We start from the raw sequence: 18,574 nt of genomic DNA on the forward strand, positions 1-18,574 counted from the left end.
ATTGAGCTATGTTTATGTTGCACATGCCCATTGTGGTGTGTGCACCCTCTGCTGCTGTGACTTCTGGCATATGCCCTGATCCCTTCTACTGCCTGCACACACAGAAATCCCTTGTTACAGATACATGCTTCTGCTGCACAGGTGTGTGCGCACACACGTATGCAGATTCCTTCTGCTGCACGAGCACAAACAGACACAGATCTTGTCTCTTGCACACAGACACACACACACACACACTCGCACATACAGATCCCTTTACTGCCTGGGCACACAGACACGTGCAGTGCCCTTCTCTTCCCCGCACTACACACACTAGTGCAGATCCCTTCTGCTGCAGGGGCACACACACACACACACACATCCCCCTCCCTTCTCTTGCACCCCCAGAGCGCACACACGCGTGCTCTGTTCTGCAATCAGAGCCCCTCACTGCCTCCCCCAGCTCTGCGCTTGGCCCAGGCAGCAGGTGCATTGCGGGGAGCGGCTTCCCGGAGATCCCTTGGAGGGTGGATGTACTGATCTGCTGTCGGGTGTCGCGGCCCAGTCTGCTGCACTGAGTGGGGGGAAGGGAAGGAGGGAGGGAGGCAGCCAAGACCCGCCCAGCCCTGGCCGCTCACTGTCTGCATTGGCTGCGGCTGCGGGTGTTATTGTCCATGGAGCGCCCTGCTCCGCTCTGCTGCTCCGGGACACGCGGCAGACAGGTACCACCGGGCTCATCTCCATCCCCGGCACATGGGTGGCTGTCCCGCAGGACCACGGCAGCTGCTCCTCTCCCGTCTCCCCCACCCCTCCCTTAACCACCGAGACTCGTTGCCTTCCTCCGCCGGCCCCCACTGCCCGAGCCATGTCTGCGAGAGGTGAGTCTCCGCCGGGCTGCATGTCGCCCTCCCAGCCGGGGCTCGGGGCGAGAGCAACCTGCCTCTGGAATGGAGCTGAGTTTGCGGTGCGGAGCGGGTGTTGGCCTTTTCTTCGGCCGCCCCGGGGAAATGCAACCCCGAGCCCATTGCAGTGCACGGTGCAGCAGCTCCCTGGCCAGAAACTTTGCTGCGGATTTGCTCTCTGAGATGCTGCTGGTTGAATAGGCTTTGCTTGACCTTGGTGGTTGGTGTTTCTTTGCTCTGCTGCGGTACACGAGTGCCCGGCTCACCTCGTTCAGCCAGTGTGGGGCGGGAGGGGGGTCCTCATCGCGGGCTGTTGAAGACAGTTAAAGGTGAGGTGAGGGGAATTGTTTTTTCTCTTCTCCCTGCTTGGTACCATTTTGCAGCTCAGTGATGGAAATATTCCAGAGCTCGATGCAGCAAGATTTAAAGGTGCAGCGCGTCCTTTAAAAATAGACAGAGATATACACCTGTAGGACCAGATTAGTGAGACCTTGTTAGCCCTGATTTGTATTGATTTTTAAAATAAGGTAAAAGTTAGAAGCATAAAATAATGGGACTAGAAGGAAAGTGTGCAGGGAGGAGCAATTTCTAAATGTTTCCTTTTTAAAGATGACATGAATATATTTACAGGGAGAAAAGGAAGGTGATGCTGAGTGTGATTTTATAGTCAATCAGAACTCAGTGGTTACTATTATTAATGACATATTAACAGCTCAGCCATTGCCTGACTACTGACCAGTGATACTGAACATGGGTTGCTTTATGCAATTTTTAATGACAATAACAGCATGTTAACACTTTTTCTAGAAATGTGCACCTGCCCTGACAGGAGCATTTTAAAGTTTTAGACCAAATTTGCATGATTTCTAATGGCAGGAGGCTTAAATTTGAGGCTCTTCCTCATCCGTGTGTAAAGTCTGACTCCACGTTTCTTTTGCAATGAGCAACTCAGCCCTGATTAAATGCAGAATCTGTCTCATCTCAAACATTGCTGCTTCTGATTTGAGAATTGATGCAGGCGTGGCTATCTAGAGTTTGGTGCCTTGATTTTGTTTGGTTAAAATTAGTGCCCATTGAAGAGTGGGGGGAAGGAAAGCGGAAAGTTAAAGATCTGAATCACATCACAACAAACAAAAGATATTAACGATCTTCTCTTTTGCCGGAGGAAAAAAAGAAAATTATAATAATAGATAAGTAAAATGTTAGTTTAAAAATGCACCCCAATAGTGCTTTACATTAAAAAAAATTGTGAAACTATGAAGATGTGGTTAACAAACCAAGCAACTTCATGATTATTGTGATGCATCTCGTGTGCCTGTCCTCAGCTTTCTCCTAGATCTTTGTTTTTTTGTTGTCTTTCCTGGTAATATGTACACTGGGGCCTCTAACCTGCAAGCTAATTTGCATGGATGAGGTCCTGTGCCAGCTTGGGAGTGCTATTCACTTTAATGGATCTACGTGCAGTTGTAAGGACCCACATGAAACAGCTTACAGGATCGGGGCCAGAGGTTGTAAACTCTTTGTAGCAGGGACCATGTCTCTCATATGTCTGTAAAGCACCATACCATCTTTGATATAAATGTACCGGCTAAAAATAATCACGATGTATGGTGAATAGTTCAGGAAGTATGAAAACATGTAGCCCCTTGAAGTGCCCATTTTTAATGGCCTCTAATTCTAATGGAATCCAGTTTTTGTGGTGAAGTTATGTTGGGAGTTTGAAAAAAAATTTCTCATTGGGGAAAATCCTGGTTTCAAAGTCCTGAAAACAAGGATGAACGCGGGAGGGGCAGTAGGCTTTGAGGATTGCATGCAGGAAGTTTGCAACACCAGCTCTGTGGTGGCTCTATGAGCACTAGCATGTGGAGGGTTGGGGGAGATGGATTACAACTGAGTAGATCCACTGGTCATTTCCCCCTCTGCCATCCTACGTACCCCGGGGAAAGAGGCATAACATATGTGGACACTACAGCAGCCTTGATGCTGCCTAAGACTGCTGGTAAGGAAAGACTTTGACACCCCGGAAGGGGGAGATACGCCTAGTCAGTTGGCTGGGGGGCCAGCTCTATAAAGAGGGAGCACACTGAGTTGAGAGAGAGAGAGAGAGAGTGGTAACAGAGCATGTAGCAAGTAGCTGAAGTGGGCCTCAGACCTGGAAAGAGCTGATTCCCCAGAGCAGCAAGGAGGAGGTGCCACCTGTGGTGAGTGGACCCTCTGATACGCAGCATGATATAAGGAGGCAATGTAAGGCCGGTGGTGCTGGCTTTCAGAGGAGAACCTGAACTGTGGTGGTGACCACATGAGGTCATTAAAGACCCAGTCACTGTCCAACTTTAAACAAGGTTTGAGGTTTGGTATACAAAGACCTCAGCCTGTTTAGTACCCTAGCAAACACACCGTTAAAAATCACTCTAACCTTTTATTAAAGATACAGAAAAGAAGGAAAAACAGGTAAAGCACTTGAAATGTAAAATAAGGCTTTAATTTTATCAGTATCCCTTGTTTCCTTTCCCTTGCACTGGAGAGCGTTTTTAGAAGGAAACCCCGCCTTGTCTGATAGTCTCTTTGATGGTATCAAAGATGGTAATATTAAGTGTCCTCTTTTTGGAAAAGAGAAGCCGTTAGTAGAGATGGGCGGGAGCTGTTGTTGTTAAAGTCTGATCCTGTTTCATCCCAGGTAGTGTTTGGGATTCAGCTGGAGCCAACAGAGGTGGCAGTGTCATCTGGGTCCCTCTCTCTAGACCTTGTCTGGTCTGGACATCTCTCAGGATCAGCATGTCGAAGGTGTGAGGTCCCAGGAGACAGTGGGTGCAGCTTGTCTCAATAGCCATTTTTTCTCCTCAAAGTCTCTTCCTTTCACAAAGGGAATTGTGGTTGGAAGAGCCCATTCCCTCATCATTTTGCCCACCAGTTAGAGCTAGTTTCCGACATACCAACATTTATTTTACTGATTTCTGGTTCCACACTTTGCTTGTTTACTCAGCATGATCTTACCACAGTCCTAGAATCCTTTTTGTTTGCACCAATTCAGTCTTTTTGTCTCCCTTTTATTCCTTTTTCCCATCAGCGTTTGTGATAGGTTATTGTGACATCCTGTGAACTTTCAGGTATGATTTACAATTGAGCTCACAATTAGTGTAAATTTATAGACCCAGTTATCGCAATAGTCACTAGGGCCAAAATTTTCAAAAACTGGGGCAGGCACAAATAGCCATTTGGGAAGCCACTGAGGGGCCCAAGTGGGAGCTGAACACTTTGGGGATTTTCTGATCTAATGTTCAGTTGTGCCAACATTGACTGAGAGCTCGGTAGCTGGAATAGCTGGAATGATGGAGTGGGATTTGCAGGTGTGCTATGGGTATCTAAATAGTATTTTCAGAAGAGCCATGGGGCTATCCAGGGTCCTGATGCAATACCCATTGGCGTCAATGGCAGCCCTTCCATTGACTTCAGTGGCCATTGGATCAGGCCACTAAAGGTGCTCAAAAGTTGGTATTGTCAGAGGTACTGATGAAAGTGATCACGCATCGGCCTCTCATTGGTAGCTCTGCGGTTTTGTGTATTCTGATAACAGATAATACAGAGAGTAAACTCCCCCCTCCCTCCCTCTCTCCAACACACAAGCAAGACAGGATTCACTGTAGGTTTTTAGAAGAGCCAAGATGGAGGAAGTGGATAGGATTGAGCCCTAGGATGACCAGATGGTCCGATTTTATAGGGACAGTCCCAATTTTTGGGTCTTTTTCTTATATAGGCTCCTATTACCCCCCACCCCCGTCCCAATTTTTCACACTTGCTGTCTGGTCACCCTATTGAGCCCATAGAGGTAGAAAATTTAGTCATTCCATGAACAGTGTAGCTGTATGTGACGCAAAGTGGGAGTTCATGGCTGCTGTGGCTGGATACCCAGCATCAATCCATGACTCCTGCATCTTGTCATCTTCCACAGCAGTTACCTGATTTGCAGCCTGAGTTCTCAGTCTCTGTGTTACGTTGGCAGAGAGGGTTTGTGAGCACTTGCCCAGCAGCTCATTCTTGAGGAAGATCATAGAAGATTCTGGGCCTATGTAAATGAGCTTCCCCTTGCTCCTCTCCTCCTTTCTGACATATCCCCCATCATCCTCACCTACTCCTGTCCCTTCCACAAATCCTCTGCAGAGCATGCAAAGGAGGCCCTTTGAAAATTCCCCTGCACATTTCTAGCTACCTAAAATTACCCCTGCAGTTTGAGGACCTGTTCCAAAGCCTATTGGAGTCAATGGAAGGACTCCCACTGATTTCAGTGAGTATTGAATCAGGCTGTCAGTTTGCAAAAATATTAACTTCTTATCCTAAATTCTTATGTAGTGTTGCTGTGCACTGTTCAACGGCTGCTGTGTTTGGCCCCATACGTGATTGCCTTTCAGTTGTGAAGTTATCCCTGTATATTCTTTTCCTATCTCACAAGTGCAAGGCGGGGGTTAATTGTTTGCAAAGAACTTTAACATCATTGGATGAAAGATGTTATATTACTGCACAGTATTATCTTATGCCCTACTTGTGCATATTATCTCACATTGCTTGAAACATGTCAAAAACACTTCTTCTCCTGGAGGTCTGAATCCAGGGAAAGTTTAAGTTTTACAAATAGATTGGGTTTTTAAGTGGTGGATTTAGTTAGGCTAGAGGAAAAAGGTATGACAGCTGTGCAGTTCTATCTGTTTGCTTTCCCATGGCCAAATAATGCAGATATTTTACCAACCTTTCAAACAAGATTCCAAGAGGGTCAGCATGAGCCATTTTCAGCCCCAAAGGTAGCTTGTTCAAAAAGAGGAATACACCTAAAACCACACTTTGATCATTAGCTCTGTCTCCTTAACGAGTGTAGCATCACAACAAAAGTAACTAAATGTTGATAGAACCTGATAAGTGATATAGAAGCATTTTCAACTGGTTGTACCATGTCATGGGAATGGGTGTTACACAGAACACAATTATGCTGGTTAGCCTAGTACTCCATAATCCATGAGTGAAGGAATGGAATTGCTTAGTTTGAAATAACAAGCAATGTAATATAAAATGTATTTACATATTTGATTTAATGACATGCCAATAGAGCACTTTCCCCTGGAATTATTTTTTCCTTGGGTCTCAGAGCCAGGGTTAGAACCTGGGAATTCCTAGCTGCTGGGCCTGTGCTGAGACCACTAGACTACACTCTTATAAACTAATAATTGAATTTCCCTGTTAGGGGAATGAGATGAAGTAAGGCATAACTTACTCTGTTGTTTCTCTCAAGTATCATTTATTATTTTATATATGCATGCTGCACATCACTTGCCTCTTCTTTCCAGTACATGTGGATTTCTGCTGAAGTAAACACTGAAGATCTTTTGGTGAGAAATGGAAACATGAAAGTGCTGGCTCCTATTTACGATAAAAACGAATTTTTATTCTCATTTTCTCAAGCTTCAAGACCAGCTCTATCAGCTGCAAACAAGTTTGTATATGTACTTGTATATGTGCATATACACCTCTGCCCCGATATAACGCGACCTGATATAACACGAATTTGGATATAACGTGGTAAAGCAGCGCTTCGGGGGGGGGGGCTGCGCGCTCCGGCGGATCAAAGCAAGTTCAATATAACGCGGTAAGATTTTTTGGCTCCCGAGGACAGCGTTATATCGGGGTAGAGGTGTATATACATAGGGCTTCTGCTGACATCACTTTGATTGATGTACATGCTGACAGAAGAGGCACTAGGACGTATCTCCCAGAGCTTCCAGAGCACGGGGCGGTGCAACTGCCACACCACCCCGGAGGTAGAAGCTCTAGGAGATACGTCCTAGTGCCTCTTCTGGGACCATGCCGCTCTGCTGTGCCCTGACACAGACTTGGGCCTTACTGGCCCAGTCTGACCCTGAGCATTTTTAGACCACTTTACATCTTCAGAGTGCTTCACAAACATCAGCTTTATAATGAGCTCCTGAGATGGATTATTTTATTTAATTAATAAAAACTAGTTAGAATTTTGAGGAGCTAATAGCAATTTTGAAGGCAAAGGTGAGACACCCAGGTCCTCCAAGCTGAATTAAATCTGCATGTTCTTTTGAGTAAGCACGCTGCTGAAAAGGTTTTAGGGGGACTTGATATCTCAGGAGATATGGATCCCTTGAAGTTCATTGTTCCAGTTCACATTCAGCTCAAGTTGGCTGTGTGTTTGCCAATGTGGAATGTCAGTCTTTGTCCAATTCCTAGTAGACCAGGGTCCATGTTAGTGAACAAAAGGACTTTAGTTTCCTGTGGTGTCAGTCTGGCACTTCCCATGAGCTGGATGGCCCTAGGTAGACCTTGGGGTGATTCCAGCCTCAAAGTGTCTCAGTGTTTTATGTTCATTAACCTGACAGATATATACACAAATGGTTTAAGCTGCATTTTTACAGCGTATCTTGTGCCCTGTCTTGCTCTAGAAGTATAAGTTATAGAATCATAGAAATCATAAATGGAAAAGTCCTGTTACGTTATTTGGTCCATCTCCTTGCCTCTTCAGGAAAGTTCCTTAATGTATATTTTAGGGCAGTCTTTCTCAAACTGGGGTCTGAGGACCCCTGGAGGTCTACGAATGTAGTCCAGGAGGTCCAGGGGATCCGCTGATCAACTCCTCCCCCTCCCTCCCACCTCTGGGGAACAGCTGTTCAGCGGTGTGCAGGGGCTGCTGGGAGGGAGGAGCAGGGACGGTCCACGCTTGGGGGAGGGGGCAGAAAGACGAGGGGTGGGGCCACGCCTTGGGGGAAGGGCTGGAGTGGGCGTGAGGTCTTGGGCTGAGCAGGCGGCGGGGTGTGTGTGTGAAAATTTTTAAAATCAAAATGGGGGTCCTCGGGTTGCTAAAGTTTGAGAACCGCTGTTTTAAGGCATTTGTCTAGTCTAGATTCAAATGCCCCAGGTGATGGGTTTCCACCACTTTCTGATCTATTAGACTTTAAAATTAATATTTCTCTTGGGTTGCTCTTTTGTTTAGCCTCCCACCCCTTCAGATTGATTGCACGTTCTTTTGAGATTAATGAAAATTAGTCCCAAATGAATGGGAAAAATGGTATAGAGGCAAATGGCAACAATAAGAGGAAGCTGGGACAATGAAGTAAAATCTATTTTAGATGCACAGCCTTGAATAGATTCGCACACAAGGAAAATAAGAATCAGCTTATGGATGGAAAGGCAGGCAAAATTGCTTTTAGAAGTTGAGTGAAAAATACCAAAAGCTAGCATGTGGTTTGCAGTCTCTGAAATCGGTCTTCCTGGGATTTGTCTTCTCCGTTGTTTTGCTTGTAATAGATTTGAAATGAATGAACACTTCATTTTGAATCATATCTGTAAATAATTGAAAATGGAAACCAGTTCTCCTGAATTCTCATAATTTCTTAATTGCCCCTTAGTTATGCAGTTGGAAGGCAGAAACTCATAATGGAAGGCAGAGTTGTGTTTCTAAAATCCTGGGACCAGTTCTTGGTGCTTAATATTTTATCATTTTGTGTGTTTTAGCTGGGATGTCTTTCCAGGCAGCTGAACATCATAGTTAAAAACCAAACCAAACCACCCATCCTGTAGCAAATACTATATTAATATTACAGTCAGTTGTAAAGTATTTAACAATTATTGTTGCATGCTTTAAAGAAGGAATTTGCTCATCCTTAGATGATTTAGTGCAATTAAGGGGCCCAGTTCTGCAAACTCCATTGAACATTGTGTTTACTATGGTGAACAGTCCCATTTGCTTGAATAAGGAACTAAGTATTTTGTAGGATTAGGTGTAAAGATTGTACCAAATGGATGAAATACAGTAATGCATTCCTACCACTACACAGTGGGACCCCTGTTTTATCCCTTCACCCGTCAGAAGCTAGATATCCCAGATTTCTAGAGTAATGCCATTGGACCAGTTTGCGTTCAATATTAATCACATGACCTTAGAGTCATGTAGCTTCACTACAACTACAAGAGATCATATGCATTCTGCCTTTGCTCGAATTATGTACACTTTTTTTTTTTTTGAGGCCTGCACTTTAAGTAGAGGATCTATTGACATGAATGTAAAAAAGACTGAAGTGCTAATGTACCATAGCCTTTGTGAGATTGCTATGCTTCTACCACCAGAAGGAGAGGTGGTGCAATCTCCCTTCTGTATTTGTATTGTTGCTATAGGAGATGGGCTGTAGGGATATCTGTACTGTACAACTGTGATTCACTGAGGAGGTATTGCTGTAGGAAATACAGAAAATAGTATTTCAGCAGACGATAAAGGCACAGGAAAACTAGACAAACTTTTTCAGTTCCCATTTCAAGGAAGGTAGAGAGAAACAAACTAGTGAGGTTTTGATTCATCAAAGAATTTAAACATGTGCTTAACTCTCATTGGAGTCAATTAGATTTAAGCACATGCTTAAAACATTCTGCCGAATCAGGGCCTGAGTGAATAATGTTAATCTGTAGTGAGAACATTCTTTATTAACTAAACAGTATATTGGAGTGCATGCCACTTTTTTCATGCCAACTCTTGTAGAGTTTCTTTTGTTTCATACTCTTGAACTTTTCCCTGATATCACACTGGCATACCATTTAAAAGTGACAAGTTTCAGAGTAACAGCCGTGTTAGTCTGTATCCGCAAAAAGAAGAACAGGAGTACTTGTGGCACCTTAGAGACTAACAAATTTATTAGAGCATAAGCTTTCGTGGACTACAGCCCACTTCTTCGGATGCATATAGAATGGAACATATAATGAGGAGATATATATACACACATACAGAGAGCATAAACAGGTGGGAGTTGTCTTACTAACTCTGAGAGGCCAATTAATTAAGAGAAATTTCACCTGCTGAAGTGAAAAAACAGATTGACAGAGCCAGACGAGTACCCAGAAGTCACCTCCTACAAGACAGGCCCAACAAAGAAAATAACAGAACACCACTAGCTGTCACCTTCAGCCCCCAACTAAAACCTCTCCAGCGCATCATCAGAGATCTACAACCTATCCTGAAAGATGATCCTTTACTCTCACAGATCTTGGGAGACAGACCTGTCCTCACTTACAGACAACCCCCCAACCTAAAGCAAATACTCACCAGCAACCACACATCACTGAACAAAACCACTAACCCAGGAACCTATCCTTGTAACAAACCCCGATGCCAACTCTGTCCACATATCTATTCAAGTGACATCATCATAGGACCTAATCACATCAGCCATACCATCAGGGGCTCGTTCACCTGCACATCTACCAATGTGATCTATGCCATCATGTGCCAGCAATGCCCCTCTGCCATGTACATTGGCCAAACCGGACAGTCTCTACGCAAAAGAATTAATGGACACAAATCTGACATCAGGAATCAAAATACTCAAAAACCAGTGGGAGAACACTTTAACCTGTCTGGTCATTCAGTGACAGACCTGCGGGTGGCTATATTACAACAGAAAAACTTCAAAAACAGACTCCAAAGAGAGACTGCAGAGCTAGAATTGATATGCAAACTAGACACAATTAACTCCGGTTTGAATAAGGACTGGGAATGGCTGAGCCATTACAAACGTTGACTATCTCCCCTTGTAAGTACTCTCACACTTCTTATCACACTGTCTGTACTCGGCTAGCTTGATTATCACTTCAAAAGTTTTTTTTTTTTTTTTTTTTTTTCTCTTAATTAATTGGCCTCTCAGAGTTAGTAAGACAACTCCCACCTGTTTATGCTCTCTGTATGTGTGTATATATATCTCCTCATTATATGTTCCATTCTATATGCATCCGAAGAAGTGGGCTGTAGTCCACGAAAGCTTATGCTCTAATAAATTTGTTAGTCTCTAAGGTGCCACAAGTACTCCTGTTCTTCATTTAAAAGTGATCCTTCTTTAGAGTATGTCAAAGGACGTGAGTGGTTTTAATCACAATATGCACAACAGTCAGTAGGAAAACTTGCTCTCTGATTATATGATAAGGAGTTTAATGTTGCTGCTTTCTTACAGATGAAGAAAAAGAACCCGCTTGCAAAAATCACAGGCAAATGACACTATATAGCCATAAAACTGGATACTTTTTAATTCAAGGTGGTGAACTAATGTCAATGTCTCCAATATATTGGTGATGTTTATTACTTACTTTTCTATAGTTGGGACCCTACTTTAATCATTTTAAGTATGTCATCATTTTGATTTCTTCCAGTGGGAGTGCTGTATGAATAAGGATTGTGGGATTTGGCTCAATTAAAGGACTCTGCTATAATTACTGTTACCGTGAAGCTGATTTTTGTTGCCATCATATCAGGCTGTTACATAGCTTCAGTGATCAAGACAGAAGTCAGCAAACCCACTGTTCAAACTGCGGTTTTCCTTTAACTAGTGAGGAAAGGTTCCACTCTATTTTTGGCATTGAAAAGTCTAGGAGCAGTCTCCAGCCATGTTAGAAAAAGAGCTGAATCCTGATTAACTGTCAAGCGCTGCAGTGGAGGAGAAATCTAAGCTAGTGCTGTGAAAAGTTTGCTTACAGGAACTCTTATTCTTTCCAGGTCTTCTTGCACAGAAGATGTAAAAGAGCATATGCCAAACTATTTACTTCAACACTATTAGTTTTGCACTTTGGTTAGTTAGCTTCAGAGGAATTCCTGATAAGTTTAAGGTCTCCGCAGTGTGAGTAAGATTCATAGAACTGGGGCGCAAAGAAAGGCATTTTAGGGCCTGCCACTTCTCCATTGAAGGCAATGATACATGATCCTGTTGAGTTCAGTAGGAGCATGATTGGATCCATCTTCAATAAGATAATATGTAAAATGAAGGTTACTTGACTCTAGACGTATGAAAATACTTAGCGGATTGAGAGGAATGAAAGCGAGAGGGAGAAAAACCCTTCCGGCCTTGGTTATGTGGAAGGAAAACTGTGAAGTTTGCTTCCCTGATTGGTCCACCAGAACTCCAGATGTACTGTACGAACCTTCATAGTCAATTGTTGATGAGTGATCCAGAGGATGCTCATCTATTACAGCCCCAGCCAGAATCTGTCTCCTCTTTTGCTCAAGCTTTAGAGACTCATGTTTACAGCTGTGGAGATCCCTGGCTTGATTCCTGGTGTGTCAACCAAAATGGTGGCTGTCACAGATGTCTCTTGTAAATCTAAATAATTAAAGCCAACAATCTCCTTACAGTTAGATTGAGTGTGGATGGGAATCCAGCCAAACACACTTCAAATAATAATGTTTTCATGCCTGTTAAAGAAATCTGATGTACTGTTGAAGTGTTGATGGCTACAGGGCTATCTTGACTCCTTTATTCCAGTTCTTCAGCCATATGCATGTGTGAAAGTGAAATGTTAGCATGTGTGTCTGTGTTCAGACACTTGTTCTCTCCTGGGAGAAGCATTGGCAAAATATTTAGGTCCACTTTTTGTATTCAGAATGTAATTTTACAGTGTTTGTCGGAAAGCAACACTTGCATTTGGACATGAATATACCTGGAGGTCTGGTAAAAGAAGAGAGAGGATTGAAGAATGTAAGTGGAAGGTGAACTGGAGCTTAGCAATATGTGAAATCAAATGGGTTTTGTTTTCTTTAATTTAAAATAATCCAAGCAGTAGAATTACTATCCCCCATAAAATAAATCTGTAATTTTCTCTGCTGTTTTTTAACAATGAATAGAAGTATAACACTGATTGGACCTCATTGAAATTGTGCTCAGTTTGACCTCTTGTGATATTGTCACCTGTTACTTATTTTTGTTAATATTCCTCTCATGAGTAAAAATACAGGCATTCAATGCAGATTAGAGGTTGTGTGTGTGTGTGTGTGTGTGTGTGAGAGTGAGGAAGACGGGGAACAGTGTGAGGTGGGGAGGGAAGAGTTCTTTTTTGCTACAGAATAGTTTTATTTTTTATTGAAATTGGAATTTAAACAAGACAAGCTATTTTTTTAAAAAAAGTTACATGTAAAATATATATTCTGAGAAGACAAGAAGAATAATAAGTAACATGGTTATTCAAAGCTGAATATTTATAGTGGTTTGGACATCTGAGACAATCCAGAACTGCTGGGGTTTTGATCTCTGAAGAAGAGTTATAAAACTTCAGTCATAGTTGAATTGACAGATGCTAAGAACAAAACAACAAAAAACAAAAATGTGCCCTATTTTGTTCCTAAAATACTGGATAAAGCTAGAATAATTGAGAAAAGAATTTGATTAGGATTTAGGGACCTCCGTAACATGAACTGAAGTAACCTCAGTCCAAAAATGTTGAAACATTTTTTTCTCTTTTCTATTACCAGCTGTTTTGATATTTGAGCTAAACAAGAGAGGATGTATTATGTATGTATACATGATACACATTAGGAGTTTCACGTCTTAGACCCATAAACTTTCTGGATAAATAGATTATATATTCCTGCAAAAAATAGGCTTAAATTTAAAAAAAAAGCTTATCTGGCATGTTAGCCTTTCTATCTGTCTGATAATGGCGTGTTAAAATTATAAGTAATTAATATCAGTTAATTTACTTTAGCTGCCATAATAGCATTATAATATTTCTTTACACTGATACAGTGTAGTTATGAGAATTTTAATGACGATGTCATTTATTGTAGAGTAGCTGTGACATTTTTGTCTTTCCTCAAACAAAACAGTTCTGATCACACCTTTATTTTTAAAACTTTATTATTTCTGGAGAGGAAGAGCAGGAGATCAGTAATGCAAAACATTATCAACTCGTTTAACATTTAAAATAATCTTGCACAGTCAAGAATCTTGTCTGATATTTCTGGGCCAATTCTGTTCTGAGTTCCACCGGGGTCAATCTAGCGTAACTATGCTGGCGTTGATGGAGTTATTCTAAATTATCACTGCTTTAACTCAAAATAGACTTTGGCCTTACCTCTGTAAGATAGATACACAAAGTTAATATTGATCTAACTTTCACAGTAGCAACTGGAGAGTGATGATTTATTTGCACAGTTTCTATTTTTAAAACTAGAGCTGGGTGAAATTTTTCAGTGGAAAAAATATATGAATTTATGAATTCAGATTGGTTTAGCTAAATTGTTCATCCTGAAAAAACAAAAATTCCAAAAGTTATAACATTTTCAAAGTGAAACACTCCCATCTTCTGACCTTTTTGTTTTGGAATTTCCCTTCAATTTTATTTTAAAAATGCAAAAACATTAAAAATTTTTTTCACAGAATCTAAACAAATCATTTTTTGACCCCAAACAAATTATTTTTCAACTTATTGATTCACTGAAATAGTTTGTTTTCGGGTCAACTCAACTACTTGTTTCTTCACAAATGCCAGCAAACCAAACCCCCAAAAAACAAAAAACAAAAAAAAACCCACCTACCTCCAAAACTAAAAAAACCCGAACTGTTGTTCACACAGCTATTTTAAAACTAAAAGAAGCACATAAGTAAAAAGCCTCTTTCTGGTGATAGTTTGAGATTTTCAAAAATGCCACAGTGACTTCAAGAGCACAAGTCCTGCTAACTTTCAATGGCCGCTTTGGTGCTTTTGAAGTTCCCACTGTTTAAACAGTTAAAACAGCCAAAAAGTTGGCATCACATAGTGGTCAATGTTAGATTTCACTGTGGAGAACTGGAGTGGAAAGAGAAGGATCTCCTGTGTGTTTTCCTTATGTTATGCTCACATAGTAACTCATCCTCACTTACCTTCTCAGCACCTAGATAGTGTGATGATGAATGTTTAGAAATATCCAGGGAGATCTACCTGGGAGGAAGGTTGTGAGGGTAAATTAATGTTTCTGCAGATCTCTGCAGTGTAAAGCACTATAAAAATGTGTTGTTCTGTCCTTTTTTCTATCTAGTACTATAAAGTATGCAGACAGAGCTGAAATTTCCTTTGATAAGACCTGGTTTGGTCTTATTTGGATGATAAATCCCATTAAATTTGTCATGTTGAAGGTTTGAGAGGCTGTGTGACTTGTTGGAAAAGCAACCCCCTAGAGACACCTTTTGCAGATGCTAGAAGTTCACATTTTTCCTTTCTGCAAGACAAAAAAAGACCAAACAAACCAGTGCAGAAAGATGCATTTTATGCTCAGTGCATTAGTCCCACTCCATAGTTATCAGAAGCAAAAAGACTTTGTCCCCTAAGGGGGTTTATGAATTCCATCCATCTTGCTATTTATGATGCTCTGGAAGTATTTTTAGCAAACATTAGCAATGGTGCCGAAGGGGACTCTGTATATGGACCAATTCACTAGGCAGCAGGCTGAAACTAAAAAGCAGGAATTACAGCGAAGTAGTAACAACAAAAATTCCAAATCTTTTGTTGATTATATATAGATAGACTCCAGTTATTATAGAAAATAATTGAAGAATGATAAACATGGGGAAGAAGATCTATGTGTTGACTGCAAACATTTGAAAGATGGGTGAAGAAATCTTAAACTTATTCTCTGAGCTTCTGAGAATGAGAGATGTCTGTGTACATGTGAGAGACTAGCGGTAGAGAATTCATGGAATGGAGTCCAGAGGAGAAACCTATGTGTATATCTGAAACTTTCCACCAAATGTACAGGGCTTTGCATACTTTGACTAGGGTGACCAGATGTCCCGATTTTATAGGGATAGTCCCGATTTTGGGGGCTTTTTCTTATATAGGCACCTATTACGCCTCGCCCCCATCCCGATTTTTTACGCTTGCTATCTGGCCACCCTAACTTTGACAATAGTGGGTCTGATTCTGATCTCCCTTACACTGCTTTAAATGGGAAGTAACGTGTGTGTGTGTGTATCTGGATACCTGAGAGCAGTGAAAAGAAGAACAGGAGTACTTGTGGCACCTTAGAGACTAACAAATTTATTAGAGCATAAGCTTTCGTGGACTACAGCCCACTGAGAGAATGAGCAAGTAAGAGAAGGCTCTGAAGCAAAGTGAGGAGGGAAGGCATGTGGGAGTCCTTTTGGAAGCAGAAACCTCTAGAGACACAACCAGAATTGGTGTTGAATACAGAGAAGCTGCTCTGAAATGAGAGAGACAGGACTGGGGAGTATTTTGATAAGGACCAATGTATCTAGCGAAACATGCTGTAAGTCTCTGCTTTAAAAAGAAAGTTAAATTGTGTGTGGATTGGTTTTGTTTTTTGTGTGTTGGCTTTTTTTTTTTTTTTTTTTTTTTATGCCTCGAGATGTGTAATGATCTGTTCTGTTGCATTCTGGAATAACTTCTCTTAGGAATCCTTGTAATGGCTTTAGGAAAAGAAATCTACTAATTTGTAAGTTTTGGGGAGGAAATGATTAAATCAGAATAAGATTGAGTGGCTCCAATGCTCATGGGTGTACTTCAATGCTAAGCAACACAATCTGTGCCACTGCAGAAAAACTGAATGAAAATGTCACTGCTGAATGCATGGTGAATTCCTCTTTCATAATGCTTTCTTTGCACCTCAAATCGAGTGCCAAAAAGGAATATTAAGACTTTTGTAATGAGATCTATTAGATTTTCAAAGGGGAACAGTATAAGCCCTGTCACTTGGGACATTTTAAAACTAGTCACCAGGAAGCAAATAGAAATCATACCTCAAGGGACAGTCCTTCATTGGCTCACAAGGAATGGATTCGATGATCTTCTGACTGGATGATCTCCATCTCTAACATCCATGATAAGCCCAAAAATGCAGCTAGAATCTGATTATTTTTTTTTGGTCATACAGTAGTTTTTCTTTTCTGCACAATATAGTGAGCTCTAGTAAATGGAAGATAATGTGATAAATCAGCATGAATAATCAGAACTGGATAACCCACCATTACCATCACTGCTGCTTTAATGCTAAAATGATGATTGCACATGACTTTATTAACCACGTCAGACTTAACAGGTATATTCCTAAAATGTTTTTCTTCACTCCTGCTATGCAGCTCCATTTTCCCAGTGTGTCTTGAGGGTCTAATTCTTGGACATAGAAGTTGCATAGAAATGCATCATGTGGCAAATGTATCATTGACAGATACTTAACTGTCTCTTAGAGTTTTCTTTTACTTCCAGCAGTGCTAATGTCTGACATCTGTGGAAGTAGAGTGCCACAGACACCAAGAGGAGAGGATGCATGCACGTTTAAAATACATTTTAACATGTCAGGTTGGACTTTCTGTAAGTGAGGATCCTCACTGATTTTTCTATTCTATACTCAAGAAATGATATGCAGCGTGGAATGGAATAACTGATGGCTACTAAAGTCTATTAATCTTCATTTCCCTCTTTGTCCAACAATTAGACTCCTGTAATGTGAGGCAACTTGATACGAAGGCTTGAATGCAGATGCATCCACGATTGTCTAGAGCTAATGTTTGTGTGTTCAATAAGCACGTCACTCTAAATATCAACATTCTATCAATCTCTGTATCAACATTGCAGAAGTTCAGAATCAGTTTCTTTCTTCTGCTTCTCTTCCTGGGATGGGATGTACAAACCCCGCTCTCGGCCTGAAGGGGTTAAAAGGACAATATGAGGCCCAGGTAGCCCTGCCCCTCTGAACCCATGGAGCATGCTCCAGCTGGAGAGGAAGGTTAAAAGGGAGCAGCAGAGCTCAGTCAGAAGGGGGAAGGCAGACTTGCCCTGATGGGTCCTGGTCAAGGGTGCTGAAGAAGCCTCCCTGTGGGACATTGGACTGCATGCTGAGCCCAGTTGGGGCTGATGGTTTAGTTGGCTTTTCTTTTTCTTTAGTTACCTTATATTGGTCTTGGAGCCGTGGCAGAGACACAGTGGTAGGAAGGGACCCAGAGAGGCCTCCGAGAGCACTTCAGGGTGCTGGGCACTGTTGAATCTCATAGAGCCTGGGGTCAGAGCCTGGTGGGGCAGGAAGGCCTGGGCTCCCATACCAACGGCTCCTACTTCTGGTGAGACATATGCCCCATTCCAGTCTCACTCCCCCTCTGAGAAGAAGAGGGCAAGGACATTGCAAGTTGAGGGGAAGCTAAACCCATCCTCCGGTGAGGAACTGGACAGAAAGGCCTTCCTGCTGGGAGGTGATATACCTGGCCCTCTGAGGGCTTTATTGCACTTCCTTTAGGAAACTGAAGCTAAAAGCCTTCCTAAATAAAATATTTTCCTTTGTCATATCTGCTTCACGCTACAATCCATAGCTGTATGTTGGAAACACCAGAGCATAGTAGTGTAGAATACCGGAGGTCCGACAGACACAGCAATTTGGTCGTTCCTGCTCTAAGCACATGAGAAAATAATTAGCAGGCCTTTTATTTCTTATAGAAAATCTAACGTATTTCTTGACTGAAGAATGACCAGTCGGAAGTGACAGTAATGGGCAGAGAATACATTGAGGACAAACGGTCTTTCTGCAAGTAATAGAGCTCTCTGAAAATGAGCTGTGCCATAATGGCTGAATTCTGCTACATTGGGGTAAATGTAGAGTAACTCCACTCAGGCCAAATCCAGAGAGCTGAAGTTGGACTTGTTAGTTTTAGGGTAATGATTTGAAGAACTGTGGGAGTTGGAATGGTGTGATAATTTCTAACGTTCTGTGCAGTTAGAGATAATGGTTCAACTACTCAGTTTGAACTTTTATTTTGCAGACTTTCCTTAAAAATCTGTTAGTTTGCTGTATATGTATTCATTGGCACAGTGAGGGCCCCAACTAATTTGCATGTGATTTTTATATAACATTTTAATAAGCAATAAATGTATATGGTTATTAGTTGCATTTATAG

The 18,574-nt window shown here is 41.8% G+C and overlaps 1 protein-coding gene across 1 annotated transcript in view; it reads left to right on the forward strand.

The window, feature by feature from the left end:
• Positions 1–667: 667 nt before the first annotated feature.
• The window catches only part of ABLIM1 (actin binding LIM protein 1), a 328,840-nt gene continuing 310,933 nt past the window's right edge, over positions 668–18,574 (forward strand). The window contains exon 1 of the mRNA XM_054033290.1: positions 668–857. Within this exon, the coding sequence (XP_053889265.1) occupies positions 845–857 (13 nt within the window). The 5' untranslated portion in view covers positions 668–844. The remainder of the gene's footprint in view (positions 858–18,574) is intronic.

This window comes from Malaclemys terrapin, chromosome 7, assembly GCF_027887155.1.
Source record: "Malaclemys terrapin pileata isolate rMalTer1 chromosome 7, rMalTer1.hap1, whole genome shotgun sequence".
In the NCBI taxonomy this organism is placed as follows: domain Eukaryota; kingdom Metazoa; phylum Chordata; order Testudines; family Emydidae; genus Malaclemys; species Malaclemys terrapin.